The sequence below is a fragment of the Empidonax traillii genome, unplaced genomic scaffold, assembly GCF_003031625.1.
Source record: "Empidonax traillii isolate 1590-97213 ecotype Southwest subspecies unplaced genomic scaffold, ASM303162v1 scaffold164:size861626, whole genome shotgun sequence".
In the NCBI taxonomy this organism is placed as follows: Eukaryota; Metazoa; Chordata; class Aves; order Passeriformes; family Tyrannidae; genus Empidonax; species Empidonax traillii.
The window spans coordinates 50,388-76,932 of NW_020955357.1; the positions used below are offsets into that span (position 1 = coordinate 50,388).

Below are 26,545 nucleotides of genomic sequence, written 5' to 3' on the forward strand. Positions count from 1 at the left end.
TTTCTACCTCTTCCAGAGTCTTTTTTTTCCCCCTCTTCAAGCTCAGACCTTCATTCTGGCCTTTCCGTATGAAAGACCTGTAACTGAATCTAGGAGAAAGGAGGAGGGGATTTAGGTGCCATAAAGTCAGTGCCACACACAAGGTGCATTCCTGCAGTCTGAAATGACCCCTGTGCAAGTAGCTCTTTTAAGAATGAATATTTATGCCTGTGTGGATGTTCTTTCTGAAATGCTTTTTATGAGTGTCTGTCAGAATGTTGCAGTTTTTTCAGGAATGGCCTTTATTCAACGCACCTTACAAATTTTTATCATGCTGTTTCTGATCCTGAGAAAAATTGGGGAGCAAAGTATGTGAGATAGCTTATGTTATTGGTTGTAAGACATTTGTTTTGATATCCAGGATGAATGTGTAACAGGGTGACCAAACTTGGCTTGGAACTTCAGTGCAACAAAAGAAATATGTTTCATTTTCCTAAATGGTGCTTGAAATACAAATTCTGTTTACATATAAATTATATGGGAATATGTTGTAGGTAGAGTATATGAGCTGTAGTCCAGTTAAAGCACTAACAGTTAGCACAGGCATTCTAAGAATCTTTCAAAGATCACCCCAAATTTCTTTATCAACATATTCTTAAGCTACATCATTGCACAAAAGTAACATTTAATTAAAATTAGTATGAAATAAATAGTAGCTAGATGGGAATATACATTCAGCATCGAGTAGTACTGTACATGAAAGGGCTCTTACCTCTCAGTAAAGATTTGTTTACAGCAATGGTTTCCTGATAGCTTAGGATATTATTATATTATACATAATTGGGCTAAATTCTCTTTTCTTTACGTATGTGCTGAATTTTCACCAATGTCACCAGGTATGTGTAAGACAATATGGATTTTGACATGAGACGTTTTAAAAACTGGGTTTTGTCTTTTTTAAATAATTCTGTCATGCACATTATAATTATTTGTAATGTCTCAAATTAATATAGTTAAACAATGGCTTTAAAAGTCCATGTATGCGTATGCCATTTTGAAATGCTGTATTTTTCAGGATGTAATTTTCTGCTTTCACTTTAAAATTTCTATTAAACTGAAAGCAGGAAAGGTATCTCTAAAGCACTGAATTATTTCTTTGCTCATCTGTAAATTAATCGCAGCTTTAATTTCCCTTTTTTTATTGTGCCACAAACTGATTCTGAAATAAGACTAATTTTTATAAATAGGTATAGACTGGCAATCTGCTGCCAATACTTGGACCTTGGACCTTTTATCCTCTATTATCTGAATATAATAAAAATGTAATATTTCTATAACTCTAGCAGCCCTATATAAAAAAAAAAAATCAAAGCTCCTTGAATGGCATTAACTCTAACCCAGGTCAAATACATGTTTTTATAATCACTGAAACATGGAGGTTTGCCTTTGAACTTTAATGTCACACTGTAAGTCACTTCATCACCCATGTCTCTAAATCTGGAAGGAATATAAAGTAACGGTGCCTGAAAAGCACAACTGAGGGAGTCGTTACAGGGCTAATGACATTCCGTCCTGTGCAGAAACACTGTCATTCAAAAATTAACGGTTTGATTTTCAGAGGAATGTCAAGTTTAATGATAAAGGCATATCTGTCTAGACAAGCAGTTGAGAGAGCAATTTAAGCTCATCTGTTAATTCTGAGTCCTGTCGCTGGAAAAGACCTGCAAGAGACCAACCATTAACCCAGCACTGCCAAGTCCACCACTAAACTTAATGTCCATAAGCACCACATCCACACCTCTTCTAAAAAGCCCCAGGAATGAGGACTGAACCATTTAACTTGTGCAGCCTGTTCCAATGCTGGACAACCCTTTCAGTGAAGGAATATTTCCTGATACCCAACCTTAACCTCCACTGGTGCAACTTGAGGCTTTTTCCTCTCATCTTGTCACTTGCTATGTGGGAGATAAGACTGACACCCATCTCACTACAACCTCCTTTCAGGAGTTGTAGAGAGTGACAAGATCTCCTCTGTGCCTCTCCATTGCATAATAGTAATTGCTGACAGTACATACTTTATAACTCAGGCCTCGAGTTCACCTGCCAAGAAGCGGTCAATAAAACAGTGATGTCATTTTTTTGGTGTGCATTCTTTCAGTGATAAACAGTTCTCAGTGTGGCTTAACTATGCTTATGTTTACTAAGTTAGAGCTTACTCCCAGTGTTATCTACTCTGTCATGCTGAAGGGTTGGGGGTTTTTTTCCCACATTATAGCTTTAGGCCAAAGTCCATTGTAAGAGAGCAGACAGATTTTTTTTTAATTATGATACAATATTTGAGGGAATTTCAGACTTCATTCATGCAACAGCGTTTTATTGTTTTGCAGTGAAAGGTCCATGTGACATAATTTATGGTTTGCTGACAGTAGAAATCAAAGGAGCAGGGGGAATGAGTGATGCTCACGTTAAATATGTTCCAGAATTAGTTCTGTAAGTGTAATTCTCTAAACTGCTTTCATGGTCTTATGAGGGCAGGAGGAAAAAGTTGTAATGCAGTCATGCTTGCATGCAGTTCTCGTTAGGCACAGCATCTATAAATATGAGCTGTTTAAATGCTTACATTTTGAAACTAATCTGATATCTGACTGGCTTACTCCAACATTTGGGCTCCAGGTGCCCTTCAAAGAACTTCAACAAGTTTAATTTTCAGCCAAGGTACTCTTCTTACTTTTCATACTTTATTACTTTGCAGAGTGCTTAAAAGTAACCAATACAAATTTAAATCTATGATATGTTTTAATGTTGGACTATTGCTTTTTTTACAGACTTATAAAATAGTGGGGGTCTCAAATGGCAGGTATCAATAAACAGTTCTGTATCTCAGACAGATACTATCATTTGCAAGCTGCTTTGTTTTATTACAAAACTGATAGGCTTTTAAAAATGAAAAATAACATGTCACAGTTTTAAAATGCCTGTGAAATTTTCTAAAATTAATTACTCTTTCAAATAATGATGAAAATATACAAATGGTGTGCTTTGTACTGAAAAACTCAGAAGAGGGGGATGGGATCAGAGAACTCTAGAACTCAGACTTACAAAGAAATAGTATTCTGCAATTCATGTTATACCAGCATGTCACTTTTGAAGGAATCAAAGAAAGAATCCAAGGAAAAGAAAAACTGATGTGGAAACTTTCTTCAAGGGCTTAGACAGAAAATTATGTCCTGCACTTAGTAAGCCATTACTGTCTTGCATAAAACAAATTTAACTCCTGGTAAATCTTGATAGTTACTTAAAAATCATTACTCCAAAAAAAAGGAAACAAAGTCTAACCAGTAATACCTATTCCCTCCCCACACAGAATCAGTTGTTCAAGTGAGAATAATACTCAATCCATTCAAAGTTGCTAGATCCAAATATTTAGTTCTTCAATTCCGAAGTAGTAGTAGCTTTGTGTTGTATCCAGGTTTTCATCTTAAAAGCATGAGCTGTTTTGCAATAAACCTTTTTAACCTGTATACACACATTTTGCCTTATTTGCATTTCAGACATGGAGTAAATACTACATGTTGTAATATTTAACTTGCCATAGTCATCTCCTTCCCCAATCACTGTTCTTCAGAAAATTAGTATGTGTGACTTTTCAACTGCTTTTACCAAATCAAAATACTTTCACTTTATTTTTTTTGTTAAGAAAAGCAAATAATTGTAATTACACTTTACTTTTAATCCCCCCGCCCCCTCATCCTCAGTATAGCCACTGTGGGAATTCAGGAGGGGACTTTTATAAAAGAGTTTGAACAGAAAGGGATGTAATATTTAAATGCCGCTGCGCAAAAAAAAAAAAAAAAAAAAAAAAAAAAAAAAAAAAAAAAAAAAAAAAAAAAAAAAAAAAAAAAAAAGAGAAAAACCTTGATACTGTCTTTAAAGCATTCAAGCATTGATAAAATTTTATTTTTTGCTACATGAAATCCCCTGTGTACAAATCAGAGTAGAGGATTTTGTAAGGGATTATTTTTTTCATCTCTTGTCTAATAGTTGTGTATTTTAGAAATCCTTTTTCAGTTATAGATTTTTTTTTTTTTTTGGTCAAGACTCTGTTTTCAGTATCATGCCCTTGGCTCTGGATTCTTGTATAATTTTTGTCTATTTTGTGTATATAAAGCATAGAATACTGAAAAGATTAAAAAGGGAAAGTGGAAATGCTTTGTCATTGTTTTGACTGGAAAATGGCAGCGCTGTTCGATATTTTGAAAATGCTCTCCAAATAGGCATGAATATATATGGTTGTATTTGATATCACTTTTTTAAATAAATATGATTATAGCTTCTACTGTTTCTCACTTGACCCATGTATTTGCGTATTTGCTTTCCCTTATATTCAGGTTGGGCACAGGATCATCAAACATTGAAATTTCATCTCGAGTATCAGTGGGCTTTGCACCAGATGTGTGTATCCACATCAGCACTGGAGTCGTTTTCTGTTGCTCATAACTGACACTGCATCATCTCTGATGTCTTTGCATCTGTTGATACTCTCAAATTTACGTAAAGACACTCCTGTTAGGGAAGAAAGTTGGTGCCCATTATGTTTATGTTACATCTTTAAAAATTATATGCTTTCTGATTTTAAAGTAAGCTACTGTTTCCTGGTTTGATGCCAGAATACACATTTTTTTTGTGACACAGTGCACTGTTTTTGTAACTTGGTCAATCCACAGAGTACACTGGATAGTTTCTGTGTACCCTTATCAACAGTGGATGAAGTCAGTCAGCTAAAAAAATTAGTTGTGATGCTAAATAGTCCATTTCTAATTTTTCAAGAGCACTAATTAAAAAGAGAGGGACAAAAAGCCCTCTGTGCTACTTTATTGTCTACTTGGCACTTAACTGTACAATTAATCACAGTAGAAGACGTTTTTATCATCCTTAAGTATTTCAAAAGTCTGGAGGACGTCTGTGACCTTAGTTGAAAAATATTAACAGTTTCCCATAAAAATTAATTAGCCAACCACTACTGGGAAAGACGACACATCTTTACTGTCCTGTGGACCCATATGGATTTTGTTGATATGGGGTCTTTTGAGCATTGTAAACTTTGCATCTTCATTAAACCCAGTGTTGTAAATTAATAAAACTGATAAAGATGTTTACATTTCATGCTATATCACAGCACTGAGCCAGCTGCCCTGGATTTTATTCCCAGTATTGGCGGGTTTTTATATCACTATTGTTACGACTGATTTAATCCTGCATTTTTTGTAGCAGTCCAATATTCCTTGTAGTCCCAAGTAATTTTAAATACCTCATTCCATCAAAACCAAAAAGAACTTCGTGAAGGACCGGTGTTGGGGTTGTGGCTGGAAATCCAACCAAGTATCCATTCCGTTCACTCCCGAAGCAGCGGATGCTTCAGGAACTTGTGTTTTCTAAAAACACACGTTCAAACACCAATTGGCTCTGTTCGCGTAGCACTCAGACACTAATGTGTTGCTGGCGCAGGGCCCGGGGCCGTCCCGCGGGGCGAGTTCGCGTTAATCACACGGCTGTCCCGTCAATCTCACGGGCTGTCCCCGATCCCGTCAATCTCACGGGCTGTCATCGATCCCGTCAATCTCACGGGCTGTCCCCGATCCCGTCAATCTCACGGGCTGTCATCGATCCCGTCAATCGCCACGGGCCGCCATGCCCCGGCCCCTCCCGCTGCTCCGCCACTGTCCCGGCATCCTCCGCTGCCGCGCACGCCATATCCGCCGCCGGGTGGGCGCTCTAGCCTGGGCCGCCGCTCTCGATGGTGTTGGGGTGGGGTGTCATGGCGGCCGTTGAGGTGGCAGCGGCCGGAGCTGCCGGCAGGAGCCGCTGAGCCGCGACGGGACGGGCCGAGCCGAGCCGAGCCAAGCCGGGCAGGAGCCGAGCTAAACGGAGACAAGCCGAGCCGGGACGAGCCGAGCTGTGCCGGGAGGAGCTGCTGAGCCGAGGGGAACCGGGAGGATGCGCGCGGCGCCGGCAGAGTCTCCGATGCCGCTGTGCTGAGCCCGCAGCAGGAGCCGCGACCCTCCCCAGCCAGGAGAAGTGGGGCGGAGGCGGCCCCTCGGGAAGCGGCCGCAGGGCCAGGCCGGCGGGGCCGCCCGAGGCTCGGAGCGCCCGGAGCTGCGATGGCGTCGTGGCTGGGCGGGCTGGGCTCGGGGCTGGGCCAGTCCCTGGGGCAGGTGGGCGACAGCCTGTCCTCGCTCACCGGGCAAATCTCCAGCTTCACCAAGGACATCCTGCTGGAGGGCGCCGAGGAAGTGGGCGGTAAGGGGGCTCGGAGCTGCGGGGCGGGCCTGGTTGAGCTGGGGACCCTTCCCTTCGGCTGCCGGGCTCCCCTGGGACCCGCCGGCCGCGGGGAGCTGGTCCCGGCTGGGCGCCGTTCGAGAGGGCTGCCGGCACCGCTGCTTTTGTTTTCGTTTTTATTCTGCCCCTGCGACCTCAGGATCTGGAGAATAAACAAACACATTCCCAGGGTGTAATAGCAGAAGTGAACCTGTTCTAGGCTTATTATTCGGAAGTTTCTAATTGCGTGAAGTGTTGTGTTGATCCGTAATGAAAGCACACAGACAACACTCTTCTTCCGTTCTGCTTGCTTAGTTTATCTAACCCTCCCAGCTGATTAGCTACTTTTTTACTGGTTTCATGAATCTACTGCCGAGTTGTAGCAGTACAGAGGTTCTTTTGCCACTGGTGTGATCTAAGTGTGACGTGTCACCCAGGCAAAGGTCCAGTGTTTCTGATGGTTTTGTTTATATTTCAGTTGGACCCAGACAAACCTGTCAGGTTCTACAACTCTCCTACAGCCAAGTAGAAGAACGTGGCCCTTGTTTTATAGGGATTAGAGACTAGGACGATTTATGTTTAGAACAAAGTTAGAACAAAAAAGCCAAGACATCAGCGTAAGATATTCAATAAAGCAATAGTAAATCTAGTCCAGAATATAGTATTTTCTTTGTATTTTTAATAATGAGTTTTGTTACAAATTTTTAATAAGACTTTTTTTTCTCTTAAGCAATTCTGTAATGCAATAAATATTAATAGGTTAATACCCCTAGCATTGTTTACCATCTTCTGACTATAAATTATTTTAAACATTAGCTTTCTCAAAACGGTGTTAAGAATAGCAACCACAAAGAACAGCTAAGACTTCTAAATAGTTATCTTCAGTGTGCGATTAAGCAATTCTGCTTCGTTTGCAACCTCTCCTCTGTGAAACATTATGAAAGTATATTGTGAAAGAGTATATTGTATAAATCTTGTTGGCAAGCTGATACTACTTGTCTCATATAGATAGTTTTTTTGGTAACACAGGTAAAATGCTCAGAAGAGAGAAATTTATTCTCATAAGTGTGAAATTACTTTTTTTTTTTTTTCACTTTTTTGAAAGATTTCCTTAGATTTGTTTTAAATTTCAAAATCCATATTAGTTTAGTTTGGAAACTGACACTCCTGAGCTATGCAGTCACCTGGTGTGTTTGTTTTGCTTTTATACAAGATAAATTGTGATTTCAGTTCACATATTTGTGTGTGAATTTGTGCAAGAGAGATGTACTGATGCTCAGTTGTTACTTCCAGATGTACTTCACTGTTAGATACTGCTGTGAACAACTTTGATGTGCTAAAAATTTCAGAGCAATAGATTTGTATGGGTTACTAGACTTGAGGGTGTAAAAAATCTGGTGGTATCCAAGTACTCATCTGTAGAAACCTTAAAGTACTTTGTGGCCTAAAGAACACTTTTCAAATAGTTCCTTACTTTCATTTTTTAAATTTCCTAATTTTTAAATGTTCCCTAATTTTTAGTATTATCCCTTACATTCAGTGCTTTGACTACTATGAGAACTGAAGATGTTGTTTGTGGATTATAGACTTTAACATCTTTGTTTCACAGTTTTCATGGGTGGATTGTTACCTCTGCAGTGGTTGAGCTGCATCAGTTTTAAATAGCACATAGGAAATGAAGAAGTACAGTATTTACCTGGAAATTACATTTATTTAAAAATTTGAAAAATTGTCCGGATTGCTTTATAGTCAATTCAGGATGATTTCTCATTGCTAAAATGAAATTTGGTATTTCTGCCCATTAAAAGTGGGCCATGGGATCAGTAAACATAGCCAGTTTGAGGAAGGTTGATCATTAAAGGAAATGTATCCAGGGATGTGCTTTTTGTGTAGGATAAACTGGGATGGTAGATATTTCATTTACTTTTGTAAATGAAAGTGAGTCTTATGGGGTTGTTGTTTTGTTGTGTGGGTTTTGTTGGGTTTGGGTGATTTGCTGGGGTTTTTTTTTCTGAAAGTTTAGTCACTGCTGTGTGAATTTAATGGAACTAATTCTGGTTTCAAAACTTCACATGAGATTACAGAGGAACATACAACTATCATGAGAGGCGCAAAGTCCTAAATAAGAAACAGATTCAGGATCACAAAATAGTCAAGTAAAACATTTTTATTTCCCTTATTTTAAAGCTGAAATCTTTACTAATGTGTTAGAGTTTTGATCTAAATTTGGTTCAGAAAGACTGTCTGAAAAACAATACTGTCAGTGTTCTTATGAAAACACTTTCTGATATTTACCTAGGAATAAACATTAAAGCAGATATGTAACATTAAAGTAAGGTATGTATTAATAACTCTTCATAACTGCTATCTACTTAACAGATTAAAAGGATTTTAATAAAAATAAAAATTTTCACTTTTTTTCAGATGCAGCAACGGAACTCCATGTGTCCAATTCTAGACTCAGAGAAATAGAAAGTATTAATGCAGCACAAAAGTTTGAAGTAAGACATTTTGGAACACTATTGTAATTATAAGCAATACAAAACATTTGTTTTGTATAAAGGTGAAATATTGCACTGAAGTTTCTTGTCCCTGGGTAAATCTAGAAACAAGGGTGACAGTGGTGTTAGAATGTGGCTTTTTGTGACAAACTACCATCACAGTCAGGGAGACACATTGGTTTATCGGAGTATGCATGTGTGGTGCAAGTTTTCACTTTTTGCTGCATCCCTGACTGTACCTGACCGTCACGTGGACTTGGACTGCAGCAATAGACTTGGCTCTGAAAAACTTGAAAATGCAAAAATTCTTTAAGTTCTCATACATTTTAGCCCTAGGCCAAGTTTCATATACGACCACAAGTACAAGCAGATGTAGAATGCCTGCTGATAAAGGACAGTGTGTCTTTGGCAGGAGCTTCAGGCACAGCGTGGGTGTGTTCCCTGGTGATGTTCTCTCTCTCTATGTTGCCCTACCCTGTGGTCATTCTGACAACCACGGCTGCTCCTGGTCTTCCAAAACTGTTTACAAATCCCACGTGCCCTTGTGGAAAGTGACTTTCTGCACTCTTACAGGACTTGTTGCTGTTGTGACTTTATTTATGTCTCTAAACCAACAATTTTCTTTTACGTCTTCAGTGCTTAAGAGCACTGTGAAGTTAAGATAGTATTTTGGGGACATAACTGTTCCTGCTTTTCCTTTTTCGAGTTTCTTGCCAGCTACTGTTGGAGAGAGAACACTGGATATTAGCTCCAGTTTGTGTTTTGTGGCTATTCTTAAATTCCACCTGTGGATCTTCCTAAGATGTAATTCATCCTGGGCTTTTTTTTTTATTCTTGGTATTTACCTCTTGTCATTACAAAACTTTTTTTCTGAAAGTGAACCAGAGTCCATGCCATATAAAACAGAAAGCTTGGAACCTGATTTTTGGGCCCACACTTGGACATTACTGTTACTGTGTTTTTTAAATGAAATAACATGAGAAATCTGTACAATTTAGTTTTATTTCTTTACTGTTCATTAACCTTGTGCTTTTCTGATTCTTGAAGAACTGTGCTGAGTTTACCAACATTAATTTCTTATTTTTGCTAGAATGATAGGCTGAGAAAAGTCTGTAGTGACTTAGAAGAAAAGCATGAAGCAGCAGAGTTGCAAATAAAGCAGTTATCTATAGAGTACCGCAATCAGCTTCAACAGAAAGAGGTAGGATACAGAGTAAAATATCTCAGTAAGTGTGTCCAATATTTATCTGTTGTGGTGTTTAATTTCTTTGTTACAGTATCTATTCTCTTTTGGTGGAAATACTGGTCACACCTGTGGTTTCTTGTTCTGTTGGTGTCAACTCACACATATATTTCATTGAGTCATGTAATATAAGCAGAGCTGCCAGGAGATAGTTGAGACAAGAGAAAACTCTCTGGGAATGTCATGCAGCTGTCAGAATTTCTGTTGTTTCTGGTATCGCTGTGAGAAATGACACTCAACTGCTTTGTATTTCTGATTCAGTTACTTTAAGGAAGGCAACAGGAGCAAATTCTTATTTAAAGCAGTTATTTTGTCTGTAGATACCAATTTTTTATCTTAACATACACAATTAAAGGGAACCAAGCTAGCTTTCCAAATTTGTGAAATGTCCCTCTGTGATGGAAACACCAGCTTCATAACCTACCGTGTAACATGAGATTTCACAGCCTTTTAAATGAAGAAAGTTGCCAGTATGCCTAGAGGTACACAAATGTAGTTTTATTTCCGCTTTATTCATAAATGCATGTGAGAGCTTCGGGCAGCAGAATGAGATGCATAAAATTCTGCTTGCTAAATAAAATAACAGTTTTAGTGAGAAAATTGCATGCAGCTAATTTCACTCTCTTGCAAATACGTAGATTTTCAATACACTGAGCTGTTAAAAGAAGTAAAATGTAATAAAAATAACTGGGCAGGCATCATGTATTGCCTGACTTTCATGTCTGAATAGCCTCTTTATATATTTAAAATTTTTTATAGCCTGATAGCCTGAATCTTGCCATAGTACTTGTGTAGCTTGGCTGCTAAAAAAAAATGTGTCCTTTATAACACACAAGTGATCTAAGACTACTGCACTGTGAGAGTGTTTGGGTGCTTTTTTTGTTGTTGTTGTTGTTTGTTGGGTTGGTTTGTTTGTGGGGTGGTTTTTTGGTTTTTTGTTTGTTTGTTTTTTGTTTTGGTTTGGTTTTTTTGGGGTGAAAGTGATCAGTAATTTCTGCTGGGGAGAGTTGTTTGGTTCACATTTCATAAGACCACAAAGGCAAAGTAAACTGTATTTTTATATTCTTCTTCCTCAAACAATGCATTTTATTTTGTATTTTCAGGTGGAAATCAGCCATCTAAAAGCCCGACAGAATGCGCTACAAGAACAACTGCAGAAAGTACAGACAGCTGCTCAGACTGCACAGTTAGGAGCTGGTGTTTTGCCACCAACCTCTGCATCAACTTCCTATGTTCCAGGGGTCAGACATTCCTCAGGTTTTGAAGGAGATGACATGGATTTTGGAGATATAATCTGGTCACAACAAGAAATAAACAGATTGTCCAATGAAGTTTCGAGGCTGGAATCTGAGGTTGACCACTGGAAGCAGATTGCAGTGGTGAGTGGTTTCTCCTCAACTTCGCCCTTCCCTCTCCCTTACAAATTATCATTTTCATTGCATTTGATGCTTTTGGAGTGGGTCTTTTAAGAGGTCATGCTGAAAAATTTCTAGAAGCAACATATTTCAGGGGAAAAGCTGAAGCCTCGTGCTGACATGATTGGGGATACATCCAGTGACTAACTTCCATATGCTTTTTTTGTGCTGCTTTTATGCATGATTTGTTAGGTAAAGTGTTTCATGACCATTGGCCTAGAATGCTGCTTCAGTGTTTCATTTTTGTGCAACATTTGAAAAAAAATACTTTCCTTCTTCCTAACTGTGATACTGATGTTATATTGATAGCACAGTACTGTTCCAAGTAATAAGTGGATACTTGCATGCTGTTTTTACTTGCTCTTCTCTCAGTCCTTGATATGTCAGTTATAATTTATGGTCTGGTGAGACAAGAAAGATTATAATCTTTCAAGCTGTTGTTGATGTGGGTCACCATTTTTCAAGGTATAGCCTGATTTCAGAGGTATGCTTTTCATTTGTGGAAATACTCAAAATTAAGCAACCCTGTTGTCTTATTACATGCAGTAATACCTCCCACTCCAAACTTTTACACGTATGCATGTAATAATAAAAATCCATGGAAAAATTAAGTGTTTCCATTATAATCTTTTTTTTTTTTTTTTTTAATCAAAATTAGTGGGGATTTTGGTTTTGCTTCTAGTTAGCTTTGTTGTTTTCTACTTCTGAGTATCAATAGAGGAAGCACTTCCATGAAAAATACACATATTTGTCATAATTTTCACATGGATATGTGGTTTTTCTTTTTTCAGTCCTCAAAAGTTCAAGGCACAAATGATGCTGAACAAAGTGAAATATGCAAACTGCAGAATATTGTTAAGGTAAGACGACAAACTCATCTCCTCTTATGCTTTATTCTTCATGGTTTTGCGTATGGTCACATGACTTGTAAATATTTTAATACCACTAGCACTTACATGATTAAAAATGCATATGGGCATGTAGTAGCACAGCAATATTTCAGTCAGCAGTACAATATTTAAAAACAGTTACTCTGAGAAAGGGTGTTTGGATGATTTAATACAGTATGTAAGCTTGAAAAAATACTGTACTATTTATGAGGGCAAATCACTTTGTGAAGCTGTTGGTGAGTTATGAGACTGAAACAGAAAATAATTTCTCCTTTCTCAGAAACATCTTGAGTTTTCTTCATTGAAGATGCAGAATATGAATTTTCATGTCATCCTTGAAAGTTATTAGAAATATGTCCTAGTGTATCCGCTTCCTTTGTAAGACCTATAATCTCTCTACACTGGTTTTGTATTTGCTGTTGTGTAGAGCATACTATTTGTAAAAATGTAACTTTTAAAGGAATTTCATTTAACATTTTTAAAAAATCCACAATAACGAAAGTCAAGACATTTGACCTGTCCTGTGAGAAATTCTCTTAATAAATCCTTTAATTTGACTAGGGAAAACATTTTACTTTTTATGACGTTGTTTCTTTCATAAGGTGCTTTCCTATATTTTGCTATTTTGTTTCTTTAATGATATTTTTTAGGAGCTCAAACAGAATTTAAGTCAAGAAATAGATGAACATCAGCATGAACTCTCAGTATTGCAAGATGCACACAGACAAAAGTTGGTAGAGATAAGTCGTCGACACAGAGAAGAATTGAGTGAATATGAAGAGCGAATTGAAGAGCTTGAGAACCGATTGCAGCAAGGTCTTTTGTTACCACATGCTTTCTTTTTCACTTCACGTAGAGTGAACTTTGGTTATGCATTGAATATGCATGTAGCAGTGTAGTAGATATCAAAAACATGATGTTTAGGAATTTGAATTTCATTTCAGCTTCATGTTTAAGATATTTGTGTGCTTTTCTGTATCTTATATTCACTCTGGTTGACTTGAACACTGGAATGATAGCATTTTATCTCTAATAATATATCAATCTGGGGGGTCATTTTCTATACATATCAGTTGTTGTGCTTTAAATTGTACAATTACTAGGGGTTTTTTTTGACTTACGCTGAATATAGGTGTGGATGAGACATATAGAATTTAAGATAAGAAAATATCAGCACATAATTTTTGTGAGGAGTACTCTGTGCCAATTGGGTTACTTCAAAAAGCTCAAGGATTGGGTAGCGAGGCGCTTACTCTGCTGAGGCAGAGTTGCCCAGAGAAGTTGAGGATGCCTCATCCCTGGAAGTGCTCAAGGCCAGGTTGAATAGGGCCCTGAGCAACCTGATCTAGTCGGTGCAATCCTGCCCAGGACACAGCTGTTGGAACTGGATGATCTTTAAAGTCAACCCAAACCATGCTATTATTTTATGATTGCTGTAAGGGCCGCTCCTCAGTCTGTGGTGTGACTAGAATGTTGGAGAAGCCCAGTAGTTCCCACAAAGAACTTTTTGTTGTCTTGTAGGTATTTCATATTCCCTAAAAATAGTCTCGTCAGGTAGGTTTCTGCTAGGGGCTTCTTTGCACAAATATGTAAGATTTGCTTGTGAACCTCTATTTTATTATCTTGGACTTCTAAAGAGTAAATACTCTCCTGCAATGAGAGATCCATTCCCTTCTTGGTAAGAAGAGAAGTGTTCTCACAGCTTCTTAACTTCTGAGGTCGTACTGATAAGGAACTTATTTCTTAAAATCAGATGCCTGTTAAGATGGAATTGTTTTTTACTCCATGTACATACACCAACAGGCCCAATTTAATGAAGTCAAAGGCAGAAATCCTTTTTTTTCTGCATTACCAGTTATCTGCAAAAGAAATACAGCTCATGCTTTTGAAGAAGTACAGTATTTTATATTTTTGTTTAGTTCATTTGGTCTGACGACATAATAAGGACTGGGGCAGGGGCAAGTGAAGTGAATTCACAAGCAGTGTGCTTTCATCTAAAATTTTTTTCTGTTCGCTCTTCATGATGCATTTTTGTACATTCTAACTTACTTGGAAATTACAGAGGATTGTACAGAAATATGGATGTCATAATAGTAATGATGGATCTGTAAAAACATTATTTCTGAAAAATGTTTCTCTTCAGGTGGAAAAATTTTGTGCATCATTTAGCAAATGATTTGTAGCAAATTGTTCTCTGTGGCAACCATTTGGAAAACTTTTGAAATTTAATTAATTAAATTATAAACAGATTCTGTGTCAATTTGAATTAGGTGGCATTTGATAAATTATTCTTAGAAAATTGAGAGATTCCAAGTCCTGATAAATTAGATTCTGTCATCTCCTCACCAAGAGAGATGGGGATCAAGTATATTCTAATTACCTTGCAAACAAAGTATGCCTTGCAACCCTTACCTTTTAAAATTACTTTGAGCTGGGTATATGTAAGTATTCAAGAAGCTACTTAACAAACCAGTTACATGTATAGCACAACCTCAAATTTTAAACCTGTTTAAGCTTTCTGTTGATGGTGATCATATCTTTGTTTAGGCTATTTCCCTTTGTCAGGAGAAGAGCTTAAAGAAGTCACTTAAATCAAAGATCTAGAGTGATGGTTCATATTGCAAACAATCTCTTTCGCCCTTTAGATGGTGTGAGCACTGATGCCATGGATGACTCTAAAATTACTGAACAGAAAAAAAATACTCAGAGTCTACAAGGAGGAAAAGTGAAAGAGTTGCAGCTTGAGGATGAAATAAGAGAGTTAAATCACAAATTGTCTTCTGCCAAAGCAGAAAACAAAAATCTTCTAAAAGAACAAGAACTGGCAAAGCTAGAAAAAATCCAACTAGCAGAAGATTATGAAAAGCTTAAATATGAGTTTAGTGTGCTTCAGAGATCTGTGGCAGGGCAAGATGCTCTCGTGAATGAACAGGAGAAGCTCCAGTCAAAGATATCATTACCACAAGATGTTGTCAGACTACAGCAAGCATTATCAGGTACTAAGATTATGATTTTTTTAATAAGATTTTTTATTTTTAGTATGTTTTCACTTATTAAAACTCAATTTTTTATAAATTTGGAACAGAATATGAGAATATGTACCTTTTAAATGTTGCTGCTTTAGAAAAGCATTATCCATTAAAGTAAGGCTAAGCAGAAGAGGAGATGTAATTAGGGCTAGCATGTTTATCATAGGGGTTTCTGATAGGGTAAGTAGTCATGTCTGCCAACTGTTTGGTAGGGTTTTTTTTTTCTTTAAAAGTAAGTAAGCCTCAATAGAAGTTGTTTGTTTAAATTCTAAAAGTGTTTCTTTTGTGTGTATAGAGGCACTTGGTTGCTAATATCTTCTCCTTAGGAGAACACTGTCACGTGCCAGTTCCAGAAATATATATGTAGGTAGAAAATACTTTATTATTGCATAACTGATAAGCTGTAGTACCAAAGTCCTCCTAAAGTGGAATCAGTTGTAAAAGTAATACTTTGTGGTGGTGACTGAAGGTACATTTGAATCATTTACAACGCTTGTGCTTGTCATCATGAAATGCTGTGAAACTATTCTCTTCTGAGCAACAGAGTTCTGTTGGGGCAAGGTGGGAGAATGATCTGGTTTTGTCATTGTTTGAAAAGTAGTAAAATTATGTATTTTATTTCATTTTCCTTTATAGACGCAGAAAACGAAATAGCAAGACTTTCCAGTTTAAATCAGGTAAAGCAGTTTCTAAATTAAGCCAAAAAAAGTTCCTAACAGTAGTAACTGATTGAAAACGTGTTTTGGCACTATATGGGTTTTTTTTGAGTATTCACACTTCCACATAAATAACATTGAAATGTAAAGGAAATAACTATTGTTTAATTCTATAATTGCACAGGGAATTGATGGAAACAATACATTTTGATCTGTGAAACTCCACAGTGTGTTCTCTTAAGGAAAACTAGTGGAGTTCCATGTATCTCATTGTTACTTAGCTGTAACATACATTTTGAAAGTACTAATAGCACATTCTGTAAAATGTGTCATTTTCTACTTCTGCTTTAGGATGTTTCAGTTTTGACAGCAGTTGTAAAATATCTCTCTTCATGTATGTAGTAGTCTAATAATACTACATTCCATCTTGCTGATGAAGTTAAGCGGTGGAACACACGGTTTCTCTGGAACACACTTTGAATTTTTGTCATAATTAACTTGATCCTTTATAAACTCTCAGATTTGAGAGATTTGATTTAGTTTGCTTTGTATCCAAAGTATCTTTTGAGCGAGGTCTTCTGTGTTGTGCATGTATTCAAGGGTTCCCATGGTATTTTTCATAATGATGTTATTCAGATGCCCTTGATTAAAACTTCCTGTCTCCCCATGCAGCATTCCACATTGAGGGTGTCTCATGCAGATAGGGTGGTTTATCCCAGCTGTCAATCCATGCTTTAGAGGTGGATATAATTTCTTACCATACCATGGCTTTTTGTACAGAAGTTTATAGACTGCACTCCTAAGCAAAGTGATGGGGGAATAAGTGTGGATATGTGAATGGTAGGGACAAATACTTCACAATGAAGAGTTTTTAAGTGGGGTAGTATTCATATAGGCTTGCAAATTCTAACATAAAAATGCATCATTTGTTTTTAGTTGAGGGGGAAAAGGAAACAATCTCAAATCAAAACAGTTCATAAATTTCACCAAGATAAAGTCTAATATTTATAATTTTTTTTTATCTTGAGGGACTTGAGAAGGAACTGACTAGTGTGCAACATAAACATGAGAATATCCTTTCTTCGAATATAGAGGATCAGAATTCAGAATTAAATCAGTTAAGACAAGATTTGGAAAGGAAAAAACATGAATTAGATGAAAGCATTGCTGAAAGAGAAACATTAATAGCGGAGTTGGAAGAACTAGATAAGCAGAATCAAGAAGCTACTCAGGTAATAAATAATGCAACAAATTATTGCACTGCTAAATAAATGTTTAGATTTCTCTGTGTGAGTTTATCTTTTAAGTTGATCTTTGAACATAGATAGCAGGGAAATAAAAGTTATCCTCTGAGGCTTAAAAAAATATTGGGGCCAGTGTTTCTTTATATCTACCATCTCAGTGCAAAATTCTGAAGTGCAAGGAACCCCCTTGTTATGGACAAAGAAATAATATAGCATGTCAGCTATGTGTGAGGGGTGTTACTTTGAAAAGTCCAGTTAAATAGTACCTGATTTTTCATTGCAAGATTGCTGATGGAATTTAACCTGCTAAGATTCTGATCTGTTTGAATTACATGAATGTGTTTTTTTTGAACTTTTTTCCTCTCATAATTTTTAATTATGTTAAATATTTAAGTTACTTAATTACAAGTTCTTTATAATACAAGCATTTGTGGGGTAAAAAAGGTCACCAATTATATGTAATCAGAATTAAATTATACCTTTTTGTCGCAGTTCCAGTATATTCGACCTGTGAACTTAAGAGTTGCAAGCCATCTCTTTGCAAGATTGGTTTACTACATGGAATTGAACATTTAAAGTTTTTCCTGTGAAATGAATCCAAGCAAGTCTTATTTAAAAATAAGCTCAAACAAGAAGTTGAAAATAAAATATACAGCTATTTTAAATGTAGTGCCGACCCTTTTTTAAGCACTGCATGTTTGCTGCATTCAAAGTGCCTAGACAAATTCTGACAGTTCTTTATTTTTAGGTAGTCCTTTTTTTTTCCTTGATTAAGTAGTTAGTTCTTTTAGGGGAGATTTTTTTTTTTTTGTGAAGTGTAATCTGTCCGTATTTGATACTTGGTTTTAATTACCTTAGCATTGACTAATTGATACTACTTGCTAACTTATGTTGGCAACTAAGAAACATTTTTGTTTCTTCTCAATTTTTTTTATTTTTTAGAGGATAAAAATGAAATGCATACTCCATCTAGTTCTGCTATCCTAATGAATTCTTTTCTTTACGTTCATTTCAGCATATGATTACACTGAAAGAGCAGCTCTCAAAACAACACACAGAAACTGATAGTATCATCAAACAGCTGGAGTTTGACGTTGATTCTGAAAGAAAAAAAGTATCAGAATTAGAAATTGAGAAGATGAAAATTGTTAAAGAGTTAGATAGTCAGAAAGAAAAACTAAGCCAATGTTCATATGCACTTAATGATTTGCACATAACTAAGCAGCAGCTACAAGATAACATTAAAAATCTCCAGGAACAATTAAGGAAAGCCCAAGACTGTAATTCTCATAGTAAAAAAGAAATTGGAGAGTTGCAGCAGAGACTAAAAGAAAGAGAGGAGGAACTTCATGTATCCTTGAGCAAGTTAACAGAAAAAACTAATGAGGAATCTAACTATGCTTGTCAAGATCTGATTCTGAAAGAAAGAGAAGTAGAAATTGCAAAACTACAGAATGACATTTCAGAAAATAAACAAGTGAATGAACACTTAGAGAAGTCTCTGTCTGATCTCAGAACAGAAAATGGAAAGCTCACAGCAGCCATTGAAGAACTAAAACAGGAGTTAAGTGATGCCATTTCTGAGAAAAATAAAGTTTCCTTGGAAAAAGACACTGTTGTGGAGGCTCTGAAAATGGAAAAAAGACAGTTGGAGAGTGAATTAAACCAGACAGAGAAGAGGCTTTTGGAACAAGCACATAAGTATAAGCAAACTATTGAGGAGTTATCGAATGCCCGCAGTATGGATACCACTGCACTGCAACTTGAACACGAGCGCCTGGTTAAGCTCCATCAAGAGAAAGACTTCAAGATTGCTGAACTTAAAAGTAGCATTGAGCAGATGGAAACTGACCATCAAGAAACAAAAGAGATGTTGACTACTAGCTTAGGAGGACAAAAGCAGTTGACAGATCTCTTAAAAGAGAAAGAGGTATTTATTGAAAAATACAAAAATGAAGCATTACAGGTGAAGCAGGAACTTGAGGAATATATGAAAGTTTCAAAAAAGCAGGATGTCTTCAAACAGAATTTGGAGGAAAAAGACAGAAGTCTTGCAGTCATGAAGGAAGAAAATAATCATTTAAAAGAAGAAATTGAACGCCTTAAGGACCAGCAGAGTAGATCCACGCCTGTGGTTGAGCCTAAAACTTTAGATATTATTATTGAACTTGAGAGTGAGGTAACACAGTTAAAAATGATAAAGAATAATCTTGAAGAAGAAATAGAAGTTCACAAAAAAACTATAGAAGATCAGAATCAAACAACAGTGAAACTTCAGCAGTCATTGCAAGAGCAGCGAAAAGAAATAGATGAGTCCAGATTTCAGTGTGAGCAAATGAATGTCACACATGAAAGACTCTTTTTAGAGAAAGATGAGGAAATTAAAAATTTGCAGAAAACAATTGAACAAATTAAAACTCAGTTGCACAAAGAGAGACAGATTATTCAGACTGATTCTTCTGATCTTTTTCAGGAAACCAAAGTTCAGACTCTTAATGGGGAAAATGGAAATGAAAAACATGACTTATCTAAAGCTGAAATTGAAAGATTGGTAAAAGGTATCAAAGAAAGGGAGATGGAGATTAAGCTTCTAAATGAAAAGAATGTTTCTCTAAGTCAGCAAATTGATCAGTTGTCTAAGGATGAAGTTGGGAAACTTACTCGGATCATTCAAGAGAAGGATTTAGAAATCCAAGCTCTCAATGCTAGAGTTTCCTCAGCTTCTTATAGGCAGGATGTTCTTGGTCTTCAGCAGCAGCTGCAAGCTTATGTTAGGGAAAGAGAACAAGTACTAGCAGTTCTAAGTGAAAAGACAAGAGAAAACAGTCAGATAAAAGCAGAGTATCGTAAGGTCATAGACATGGTTGCTGCTAAAGAAGCAGCTTTGGTGAGGTTGCAAGAGGAGAATCAAAAGTTATCTAATAGATCTGAAAACAGCAGTCAGGACATGTCCAGAGAAACTATTCAGAATTTATCCCGTATCATTCGAGAAAAAGATATCGAAATAGATGCTCTAAGTCAAAAATGCCAAACCTTGTTGACTGTCTTGCAGACATCCAGCACAGGTGCTGATAACGGGCCAGGAGGTGTGAACAGTAACCAATTTGAGGAACTTCTACAAGAACGTGATAAACTAAAACAGCAAGTAAAGAAAATGGAAGAGTGGAAACAACAAGTAATAACCACAGTTCAGAACATGCAACATGAGTCAGCGCACCTCCAAGAAGAGTTACACAAGCTTCAAGCACAAATTTCAGTTGAAAGTGACAGTACTTCAAAGCTGCAGGTAGATTATAATGGCTTGATTCAGAGTTATGAGCAGAATGAGAAAAAGCTGAAAAGTTTTAGTCAGGAATTAGCACAAGTTCAGCACAGCATAGGACAGCTTTATAACACCAAGGATCTCCTCCTGAGTAAACTTGATTTGGTAACACCGTCTGTGGCAACAGCTTCCACTGTTCCACAGCTTTCTGGTGTTCAATGCAGTCCTCCTGAAGTACTCAGTGACGAGTGTAAACTCCTTCAAAATGAGTTGGAACAACTGAAAAAAAAGTTGCAAGAAAAAGAGTCAACTATTAGGACTCTTCAGGAAAACAATCAGCGATTATCTGATTCTGTTGCTACAGCGTCAGAGATTGAAAGAAAGAGTCAAGAAGGGACTGAGTCAGAGATGAGGCAGATCAAAGAAAAACATGATGTGTTACAGAAATCACTTAGGGAAAAAGACATATTAATCAAATCTAAAAGTGATCAGTTACTTTCTGTGAGTGAAAATCTTAGTAACAAAGAAAATGAAAATGAGCTTTTGAAGCAAGCTGTGACTAATCTAAAAGAAAGAAATTTAATTTTAGAAATGGATATTCGAAAACTGAAAGAAGAAAATGAAAACATAGTTGCAAGGTGTAGGGAAAAAGAAACAGAATTCCGTGCACTTCAGGAAACTAATATGCAGTTCTCAATGATGCTGAAAGAGAAAGAGTTTGAGTCTCACTCAATGAAGGAGAAAGCTCTTGCTTTTGAGAAGCTGTTGAAAGAGAAGGAACAGGTATGTCCATTCATATTTATGACTATCTTTTAAAATTAGACCTATGGTAATGTATTTTTGTGTACATGTAGCCCTCAATTGTTTGCCTGAAATATGTTTGTGAGTCCTTACTGCATTACCAAAAATCCTCCCTCTGCAAGATTAAGAAATTATAAATCAGCAGGTGAGTGGTTTACCATGTTATCTGTTAATTGTGCAACCATAAACTACATTTTTTGTTTATTTGGAAATTGCTTATTTACTGAACAGCTGCTTAATATTTTACTGTGGCCCTGTTGTTCATTAAGTGTGATTTTTTACTGAATTCATGGTGCTCACACTTCTGCAGAGCTGGCCAGCACAACTAATTTTCCAATGTACTTTCCTCTAGTGTTTGTTATTCCAGTGGGATTGCTTTACAACATCTCAGATGAATGGGGAGACTCCATTTAAAAAAAAAAAAAATAAGATTGGACACACTAATTTAATAGTTTCTTTTCCACAATTTGACGTGGAAAAATTGATACTTGACAGTGTTACTATTTTGGAGTTTTTTATTCTAACTCATGAAAATGTACAGTGTCTGGCTGGGTTCTTTGTGTTGCATGCCCTTGGCCTGCACACTTCCACTCTCTGGTGAAAAGGCTTCTGGTTTCACAAGCATGGAACGTTTGTCTGCACGTTTTTGTGCACAAATTGGAGAAGTTCCTGTTACACACTTCGTGTTTGCCGTGGAGATCTAGGAAAAGTAATAGTCAAGCAGATTTGTGTGTCTGCGTGTGTCAAAAGAGCGTGACATAAAAAGAAGGTTTGCCTGAAGGTTTACGGTTCTGCTGCAAGAAGAATTTTGCTATATTTAACTTGATTGCTAAAAGCTAATAATTGAAGCTTTAAGCATTAGTGATAAAATCAAAGATTGGTTTACTTCTGTCCAGCATACTCAATAAAAATAACTACTTTCAAAAGCATATGCAAACCAAATGAAGGAGCAAGCTGAAAAGTTTCAAATAACTGAAATTCATTTACCTCTACGTGTGAATTCTGTAACTTAGTCACACTTCTTTATATGCTAGTGTAAACATGTAAGAAACTTTATTATTCTTAGAAAGTTGACACTTGAAAATGTGATGGATGTTGCTGTGATTCATTGAAGGCTAATCTTTGGGAGTGAGATCACCTTATGGTTTGTTTTTAAAGATTTCTTTGTGTGTTTAGTCTTCTTAAGTTCAGACAAGTTGACTTACCTAGGCTGATGCTTTACTTGTGCTTTACCCTAAGAAAAGGGTATCACAGAGAACAGATTCCAAACACTGTGGGAAAAGTGAAATTTTCAAGTATCAGGTGTCTGAGACACTTTGTACGTAATACATTGTCCCTCATTTGAGAGAGCTGGTATCTATTCACAGCAGTCAATTGAGGCAATGCCCTGGATAGTGTCTTCTGGCAACAACTTTTACTTTGTCATGTAACATGTGAGTAAAATAACTTCAAAAGAATATTTTTCCTGAATGTTTTCCTGGGTTGTAAGGCCATAGGTGTCCTGCCCTTTTCCTTGTTAGATCAGTAGCATCTTTACACTCTTCAGAGCAGAGACAGTGTCTCTTTTGGTAAAATTGTTGGCCATGTTTGAAATGTGTGTTTGTGTCTTCAACAGGGCAAGACAGGAGAACTGAATCAGCTGTTAAATGAAGTCAAGTCAATGCAGGAAAAGGCTGTTACTTTTCAGCAAGAGAGAGACCAAGTCATGGTAGCACTCAAACAGAAGCAAATGGAGAGCAGTGCCCTTCAGAGTGAGGTACATCACTAAATAATTTACATTGGCAAGAAATAAAGAGTAAGAAATTGTGTCTGTAGTATTTTCTGCATTATTTTTAGTAGCAGTCGCTATCAATACATATGCAATGTGCTTCAGTCGACATGTGTTACATTTGCTTAAATTATTTTTATGGAAATTGATAGTCCAAACAACTTAAGGTGTGTTGTACACAGGTGCAGCATCTGCATGAGAAAGAGCAGCGCCTGAATCAGGAGCTGGAGAGGTTACGAAATCACCTTTTAGAAATGGAAGATTCCTACACGAGAGAAGCTTTGGCTGCAGAAGACAGAGAGGTCAAGCTAAGAAAGAAGGTTTTGATTTTGGAAGAAAAACTCGTGTCCTCATCTACTGCAGTGGAGAATGCCAGGTAGCCTTTTAAATGTCCCAGTTCACTAGACTGGTACTGATGGCTCTGTTTTACTGAATTGCCATTCCACAACATTCTAAGCACTTGAGGAAACAAAACTCTCATGGGTAGCAGGATCTGGGAGGCCAGAGCCAATCATGTGTTTTTATTTATTTGCCATAAACATGTTTTTCAGAGCAGACAGTGAAACACCAAGTATTAAAATTACTCAGTGCTTATCTTTACTGCTTTATTATTTTATTTAAACAAATGTTGGCTACTTTAGGCAAAAGAATTGTTTTATCATGTTATTACAGTTGTCAAAATGAACAAGTTTTTTAAATGAAAGGTATGTATGTAGCTGCAGTCTTTTTTTTTCTTTAAGTGTCAAAGATGGATTCTGCTCTTAACTTTCTCAGTAAGGAGATTTCTGAGTTGAGAAGAACTCATTGTGGAAAATTGTGGAGAAAGTGGAAGTGTTGGGAGATGGTTGTGTGAAATCAGTATTTCTTAATTCTTCATAAACTTTTCAAATGCCTTTTAAGAAATACTGCCTATTTCCCACCTGATATGCACTTGCTAAAAAGACTGGCATAGGAGGGGATCAGGTTCCTAATACTTCTGCATGATGGGAAGCTAAATGGGGCATTCAGTTAGTATCTACAGATACTAGATTTTTTTCTTTTCCTAATGCATTTCAAACAAAAGCAGTTGTTTGGGTGATGAGTTTTCTTGGTTGTCAAAATTTTATTGCCAGATTTACTTAAAATCTGTTGTTAGGTTGTTGGGTTTTTTTTGGTGGGACTTTTGTTCATTTGTTTTTGAAGAGGGATCAGGGAAAAAATGCCTTCAATTTTAGAAGTTGAGCGGAAAAATTAATGCTGAGCTGTTTCTGCTGGGATTTAATTTTCTTTGTGATAAATTCTATTATTGCCTTCCTAAGTAATGTATTTTATTTTCATTAAGTCATCAGGCTAGTCTGCAAGTTGAATCTTTGCAAGAGCAGTTAAACCTGGTTTCCAAGCAGAGAGATGAAACTGTCATGCAGCTGACCATCTCCCAGGACCAAGTGAAGCAGTATGCACTGTCTCTGGCCAACCTGCAGATGGTACTAGAGCAGTTTCAACAGGGTAAGGTTTGTCAAGAAATAGCAAAGATTGCAACAAACATTTTCCATCTGGGGTAGTTAACATATTTTGCTGCTTTTGAAACAGTAGTTTCCTGCTTTCCTCTTGATAGCCTGAATTTCAGAATCTGTTGTCTTTTAAAAAACTTATAAAAACAATTCTGGTCCTCTGAAAGCTGATGATCAATATCCCATTTATAAAATTTTAATTCTAATTCTACCTCGTGAAGACTAGATATGATAATGCTGAAGTTCTGCAAATTACATATCCCAAAAAGAGCTAAATGTTGTTAATTAAAATTTGTTTTGTTTTGTATTTTTAACCCTCTAGAAGAAAAAGCTATGTATTCAGCAGAGCTGGAGAGACACCAAAAACAGAGTGCAGAATGGAAGAAAAAAGCAGAAAACCTAGAAGAAAAAGTTGTATCACTGCAGGTGGGCTGAATAATGAAATTGAACCCTAAGAAACCGAATGCTAGTTCTTGACTGAACAAGTAAAGTAACATTCCTCTGCTGACTATCCATTTTCTGAGGATGTTTACAATGCAGTTATTCAGAAGAACAAGTGATTGAAGTCTCTGCATGTGTTACGTTTGTGTGTTGTATTAATGTGACAGTGATCTCCCTTGCTTCTCTTTTTTCCCTTTCTTACCCTCTATTCAGGAAAGTTTAGAAGAGGCAAATGCTGCCCTGGATGCAGCATCCAGGCTTACTGAGCAGCTTGACATCAAAGAGGAGCAGATTGAAGAGCTTAAGAAAGAAGGTAACTACATTTATTTATTTCTGCTTAAAACATTTCAGGCAGCTGAGAAGACAATATAGTATTCCTAGAAACTTACCAAAATTCATACACTACGAGGAAAAGAGTTATTCTTTGCCACGTTTTGAGGACTTCCTTGTTTATAAAGCAGATATGAAAAAGTACGTTTACCTTTTTTTTAGGGATCTTTCTCAAGAGAACGCCTGTAAATAGCAAAGCCCTTGATTTAGCTCTGGAATTGTCTTTTTTACAAGTCTGTGGAATACCAAATGTTGCCAGATCTTCCAAAGCACTTAACTACCATATTTGACACAGGAATACAGTGAGATAAAGAGAAAGGGTGTGCAATTGGGAAGAGAGGGCGCAGCTCTTGCACAGATGCGACTGTCATCTCAGCTGGATGCAGTCGTAACTCTTGCTCTGAACATATACACCTACTTATTGCTATTTGTTTTTAAATTTTAATTAGTCTTACTCTTGAAATAAGTGATGTTTTCTTGAAGCTTATGATCAGATAGTTGCTGTGAAATGTCACTTGAAAGTCTTCTCCAGCAAGAACCCTACAAAAACTTACTAATTTTTCCCTACATATTTGAATGCATACTTACTTAAATTTAGTTTAGTGTCTAAGTGCAATTTGGCATCCAAGTGGGCATCATAGGAGCGCTCCCTGAGTTCAAATTAAATTTCAAACTGCTACATGAATGCACAACTACTGATTATTTTTGAATTGACTGATCTGTATATCTGTCTTACTACAGACATTTACATCTCACTACAGACAGTTCACAGACACCCTGGTTTGAAATTAACTTTGGCATAGGCAAATATGGCACTCTTAAGTGGGAAGCTCTTCATTACTGTTTAATTTTGATTGCAAACCCTTGCATACGAAAGCAAGAGAGGTTTGAACTTGGAGAGAGAACTAAACCTCAGTGTTTTACCAAACTGTGTTGTATTGGCGAGCAATTTACTTGATAAAAAATGTGAAATGAGATTGTTGCATAAAGGAAACAGCACTTTAATGTTGTTGTAGAATAAATCACAATTTTTATGGGAAAAGAAAAGGAGACCACTTCATTTTCTCTATTTACACAAGAAAACATATAATGTCGTATTGAAAATTGGCCAAATACATTCCCAGACACAGTTTTGTTGGCCAAATCTTTTGAAGGATTTCTTTATGGATTCTTTTGGCAGG

The 26,545-nt window shown here is 36.8% G+C and overlaps 1 protein-coding gene across 2 annotated transcripts in view; it reads left to right on the plus strand.

Moving 5' to 3' along the window:
• The first annotated feature begins 5,767 nt into the window (after window positions 1-5,767).
• The window catches only part of TRIP11 (thyroid hormone receptor interactor 11), a 42,959-nt gene continuing 22,181 nt past the window's right edge, over window positions 5,768-26,545 (plus strand). The window contains exons 1-15 of one of the 2 annotated variants that reach the window (XM_027885302.1): window positions 5,768-6,276; window positions 8,719-8,795; window positions 9,886-9,996; window positions 11,142-11,417; window positions 12,245-12,313; window positions 12,994-13,159; window positions 14,989-15,339; window positions 16,009-16,049; window positions 17,057-17,260; window positions 18,288-21,317; window positions 22,951-23,091; window positions 23,286-23,479; window positions 24,425-24,588; window positions 24,916-25,019; window positions 25,248-25,347. In XM_027885302.1, the coding sequence (XP_027741103.1) occupies window positions 6,138-6,276; window positions 8,719-8,795; window positions 9,886-9,996; window positions 11,142-11,417; window positions 12,245-12,313; window positions 12,994-13,159; window positions 14,989-15,339; window positions 16,009-16,049; window positions 17,057-17,260; window positions 18,288-21,317; window positions 22,951-23,091; window positions 23,286-23,479; window positions 24,425-24,588; window positions 24,916-25,019; window positions 25,248-25,347 (5,167 nt within the window). In that variant the 5' untranslated portion in view covers window positions 5,768-6,137. The remainder of the gene's footprint in view (window positions 6,277-8,718; window positions 8,796-9,885; window positions 9,997-11,141; window positions 11,418-12,244; window positions 12,314-12,993; window positions 13,160-14,988; window positions 15,340-16,008; window positions 16,050-17,056; window positions 17,261-18,287; window positions 21,318-22,950; window positions 23,092-23,285; window positions 23,480-24,424; window positions 24,589-24,915; window positions 25,020-25,247; window positions 25,348-26,545) is intronic. The other variant, XM_027885301.1, reaches the window with a different exon arrangement.